The 5,817-nt window shown below is 29.1% G+C and overlaps 1 protein-coding gene across 1 annotated transcript; it reads left to right on the top strand.

The window, feature by feature from the left end:
• The first annotated feature begins 474 nt into the window (after positions 1-474).
• LOC129975279 (gastrula zinc finger protein XlCGF7.1-like) lies at positions 475-1,371 on the top strand. Its single transcript, XM_056088333.1, has one exon. The coding sequence runs from the start codon at positions 475-477 to the stop codon at positions 1,369-1,371; it is 897 nt and encodes a 298-aa protein (XP_055944308.1).
• Positions 1,372-5,817: the final 4,446 nt, after the last annotated feature.

Here is a 5,817-nt window from a genome sequence, read left to right as displayed (position 1 = left end):
TTCTGTTGGGAATTATTCTAAGAAATATTGAATTAATTGAGAAAGTAATAAATTCAAAAGAGTAAAAATATAATTGAAACATTTTATTAGTTTAATTAAGTTCAGACTCCTTTCCTGAAATAATTATTTTATTAATTTAAAAAGTAATCTTTACAAGCTCACTTTTCATTTGCAGTTTCTCAACAGCAAGTACATTTTAACATTTTGTAAAACTTCGCTGTTTTTTATACAATATATGATTTTTATTCTGTGTTTCATTTGTCTAGCTAATTTAAATAAATAATGGATTTATTTCTATATGGATTCTAGAGAATGGATTCTAGAGAATAATATTAAAATTTTATTTTTATTTACAGCTGTAACCGAAATTATGAAGACTGACCCATTTGAGATTTTAATATGCCCTCTTTCCTACACCGAAAGTGCTTTATTTGTTTCCATTCAGTAATTTTGAAATTTAATTGCAAGCTGGATATGGAGAAAAATGCGACATACATTTGTGATGATTGCAAAGAAAATAGATATGCCAGTGAAAATAAATCAAAATCTTTTGAATGGGTGTTTTCATTAAATTCCCCATTCCGCTGTACTAAATGCTCAAAGTACTTCAACATAGCCTTCAAAGTTACAGATAAAATATCATTGCTTGACCCATCAAAAAATCCAGTGCAAGAATTAATTGCTGGGCAGTGTGAAAACGTGCGTAGCGATGAAGGATCTAGGAACGAACCTAAAATCGAAGAAAACCAGCCAATCGATTTTCATCAGAAACTGTACATATGCGATATTTGCCTTCGAACCTTCAAAGCTAGATCAGCATTTTGTCGTCATAAGAAAGTACACAATGAGAATAATCCTTTCAAATGCGCGGTATGTGATAGGCAGTGTACATCTAAATCCAATTACCTGATCCACATGAACAAACATTCCAACGAAAGGCGTTATAAATGCAGTTTTTGCACTGTGGCTTTTAAATATAAATGTAGTCTTCAGGCCCACATGAGCATACATAATAAGCAAAATCCTTTCAGGTGTGAATTGTGTAAAAAGAGTTGTACCACTAGACAAGATCTTGAAAGACACATGGCCAGTCATTCGAATGAAAAGCATTACAAATGTTCTGTATGCGCTACGAAGTTTAAAACTAAAAATGGCCTATCTACCCATATGAACGTACATAAAGTGCAGAATCCTTATCGATGTCAAGAGTGTAATAAAAACTGCTGTTCTACGACCAATCTCAAAAGACACATGAAGACTCATTCCGGAACAAGACCTTACAAATGTCATATTTGCTCTTCATCCTTTAAAGCAAAATATCAACTTAATGCTCACATGAAAGAGAAACATCAAGAGGATCATTTGAAATAGAAGAGGAAAACTAGAAACACTGTTTGTTTTTTTTCGTGATTAGTGCTTTATATTCAAGTAATTGCTCGCCCTGTGATAGGATTTTAACATAAAAAAAATAAATAAAAAAAATTATTGCAATTCATGTGTACAGTTATGTTACATAATCAAAAGCATCTATCAGATTACAGAGCATCTCTTCTCGCTTCGTAAGGGAAAATTTGTCTGAAAAATAATGAGGAAAGAAAAAAACTTTATTGCAGATTTGGATAGATATCTCTTCTACATCTAAAAATAAAGATGATATAATAATCATTAATTTGATCTTCATTCTACAAGTGCGTACCTACCATCGTATTCTGATAATAATAATAATAAAAAACTGAAGGGATACACGAGCACAAGTACTGCCCGCATAAAGTATTGTAATTTCTTAAAAATTCAAGACAAGCATGTGATAAAAAATGATTTTAAAATGTTATTCTTGTTAAATAGGTAATATGCAAGTTTAAATTGCATTTCAAAATCAGGAAAAGTGTTGCGATTATTTCTGTTTTAAAACTTTCTAAACATACTTTTGGATTTTGATAAACCTCTGACCAAATTGGGATTTCAGTTATTTTAAAATAAAAATAAATTTCTTTAATTTTTATAATTAATCAACAATTAGACATATTTATAAATTTTTCTTAATAAATGTTTATCTATATTTACCGGGTTAAGAATGTTCATTTGCTATATTGTACAAAGGAAAAAACTAAAAATTCCGATTCTTTGCAAGTATTGAATTTAAATATTCTTCAGCCATTTTATATGGCGTATTTTTCTGATTATTTATTAGAAAACAGGAACACGTGACACAGACCTTTATACAATCTTAATATTATATTTTATATATTGAATGAACAAAGCCAAAGGCGCATATTAGTGATATGGCACCAATTATAGACAATTGTAACTTTAATTTTATTTAATAAATTTTTATGTTCACTTAGAATTTTGAAAATTGTAAACATTTTAAAGATCGAATAATGAAATACCGATTCCCGCCAATTTTTAATTTAAACTGAAAACGTGTACAAAAATTAGCCTATTTTACCTTGTCCTTGTATTTTTATCAGGTTCAAGCAATTTTTTTACTCATTTTAATACTCCGTCCTATTTCAAACGACAATTCTGAGTGTCAGCAGCAGTTTTATTAACACGATAAAAGTGTTTATAGACTTATTGTTTATATTTTACATTCATAAACGAAATACTGCTGTCACTTTTTGAAAATAACAGAAAAATCGGAAAACCGACAGTGTTGTCAATAATAGGTTCAGGTATTTATCCATAATTGGATGGAAGACATCAGTTACAGATAACTGACAATATTCAAGACATCCAACACCTTAGGTGTCTGGGTAATGGATAAAACATGGGTGTCTTTCTGAACGCCTCACTCAATAAAAAATATCCACTCTAAAACTAAATTTTCAAACAAGGTTAAATCACTTTTCTATCTGCTTTTCTTGCAAGCTAGATAATATCTTAGAACAGATTATTTTTCGTTACATAAAACCTGAAATTCGAGGATTAACGAAAATTAGTACCCGTTCTACTGACCTTCAGCTTCAGTTTAAAGCAGAGTTCGTAAGCAGTTACGAAGAATTTTATGATTATTAAGAAATATTTTGACTCATCGAGTACTGTCGACTTATCGAACATATTTCTACTCATTTCGCCTTTCTTCATAGTAAAAACTATCCATATAGAATTTTAAAAAAAAGCTTAAAATACTCATGGTTATTTTTTTTAATTTGAGATTTGATATTAAATACCCATAAAATCAATAGCCAATTGTTAATAAGTCATCACCATTTTAAATTAGCATTTTAAATCCCATATAAAAATCTTTATCATTCTTTCTACTTTTTTTCTTTTCTTTCTAAATTTTTTTTAAAAAAATATTCTTTGTACTAATTTAGTAAGTAGATAAAATAACTTTAGAAATTCATGCATTTACCATCAAGCAGTGAATGAGCAATTGATATTAAACGAGAGAAGCGCAAGATTATATCTCAAATTATAATGGCTCTCTTATACAATTAATATGAACATAAACCCCTCGATTTATTAATCCTTAGTTATCCGCTTTCCATGACTGAAAGAATTCATATATCATTCAACTCTCCATAAGTGCATGAAAATGTAATTCATCAATTTTTGGAAAACTTATATTGAGAATGGATGTATAAGAAAAAAGTATTTTAGAAAAATGCATTTAATTCGCATTTTTGCAATGCTAACCGTTTTCAAATCGGAAATTCAGCATTTAGACACTTATTCACAAATTCAAAGTACTCCGATTTCATCGCTGAACAATAATCCTTTTATTTCTTCGATTTTGTAGCCTAATATTTTATTGAATTTCAAAAATTAATAATGAATATGAGCGATTTTTTTCCTATTTAAATCTGGATTCCCTTCCCTTTTCAACATGAAACATTCTGAAAGGAAAAATAAAGATAAAGCAAAAAAGGCCTCAGATTTTTCTTCATCTTATTATAACATTTCAATGTAGAATAAAATTACGGCCTTTGCCAATCAGGAGACACATCTTATTAATTCATTGCTTATTCTTTCTCAAAGCCCGAAGTTCTTCAAACATCCATTCCAATCATACCATCAATTCCTTGATATAAGTAATCGCAAAATTCATCGTCAAAATCAATTCAGTGGGATCTCAACACAATTCGGATCTACTGAAAGGAATTAAGCCTTTTTCACCTGACTGATACAGTTTCTGGCATTCATGCGTCTAAACGGATAAAAGCTGGGGATGAGATTCATCAACTAAGGAAAAATGGGCAATACAAAGAGGGAAACAATACTAATCGTCCCAATTATGGTGTGGAATTTATTCATCTCAATAGTATGAGACCTTAACATTGTGTGAATTCTTACATGATACAAACATGCAACTAATTATGAATGACTTCTGAACCAAAATAAATACAACAAAAGTTCAGCTAGTAATGTATTTTTTTTACCTTGTCGATGTCTTCAATACTTGCAAGAAAATTGAAAACTCAAATTTTATTTTTTTTATATGCATAAATTGTGAATATCAAAAAGGAATCTTAAAACCAGAGATCATGTGAATTATAATCTCATAGAACATAAATTTTGTGGCAAAATAATATCTAAAGAAGCTAAAACAATGTTAACGTTAAAAAAATTCCATTGACATGTCCAGTTTATAAACCATTCTTAAGACATTTCAGTTTCCCCAGAAGAAAACAGCAACCTGGTTCTCTTTTCTTCATAAATTTCTTTTAAAAATAATGAAAAAGGTATCTGAAGGCAATTTTCGAAAAATCTGAGTGAGTAAGTATGGATCTCAAAAAACAAACAATCAACCAATTAATATTAAAGGCAGGAAATGTTTAGTCAGAATGCCAATACAATGTAACCTAACATAATGAAAACATTTATTTTGACTTTCTTCAAAAAGTTTTTAGTGGTGTTATTCTGACTTAAGTAATTTTATTGTTGCCCGTAATCTTCATCCATTACTTTTTATCATTATTTTTAATGAATTTCCTCTATCTCAAGAATCATAATCCATTTTTATCGTTCGATATGCAGGTAAGATCATATATATTTCTGAGAGAATAATAATAAACCCCATTTTAATTTTCACTTTTTTAATCATTGTTTATTCATTTTTAATAAATAGCTTTCAGAACTTTAAATACGCAAAATAATGTCTTCAAAATGAGATTCAGTATTTTAATTGGATTACAAAAATGTTCGTATGTTTTTTCATATGTTTGGTAAATAGAATTTCATGCAAATGGGTATTCAAAATAAATTCTATCCTAATATTTTATTTAATTTCAAAAATTAGTGCTGAATAATAATAATTTTTTCCTGGAAATTATTCCTGTTTAGAATCGGGTTTGCCTTTTATTTCTAATAAAAAAAGTAAATAAAAAAATTATTTCCTAATTAGAAGAATAAGGAGCAAAAATGACTCAAGTACTCTTGTGCAACGGAGGTTGTTGTATTGGCATTGAAAATATCCCAGAGGAAGAAAGGCGTCGGGCTCTTCAATGTAATGTAGCATTTCAATGCAGAATACAATTACTGCCTTTGCTAATGAGCCAAATTAACACCTTATTAACTGATTGCTTATTCACTTTCAAAGCACGAAATTCCTCAAACAACCATTCCAAACATACCATCGATTCTTTGATATAAATATTCACGAAAGTCATCATCAAAATCAATTATCTGGGTTCTCAACATAATTCGGAGGTATTAAAATGAATTCATTCCATTTAATTTTGACATACAATTTCAGTTTCTAAACAGATATAGAACAAAAATCTACCTGTAATGCATCATCTCACTCTTTTGACACCTGATGTACTTGCATGGAAAATGAAGCTTCAAAGCATATTTTTTTTGTGAGCATAA

This window comes from Argiope bruennichi, chromosome 7, assembly GCF_947563725.1.
Source record: "Argiope bruennichi chromosome 7, qqArgBrue1.1, whole genome shotgun sequence".
Classification (NCBI taxonomy): Eukaryota; Metazoa; Arthropoda; class Arachnida; order Araneae; family Araneidae; genus Argiope; species Argiope bruennichi.
This window is presented reverse-complemented; position numbering and strand designations above follow the sequence as displayed.

Excerpts from the sequence above, each read along its gene's own strand:
- LOC129975279 (XM_056088333.1), top strand. The coding sequence starts at position 475 with ATGGAGAAAAATGCGACATACATTTGTGATGATTGCAAAGAAAATAGA.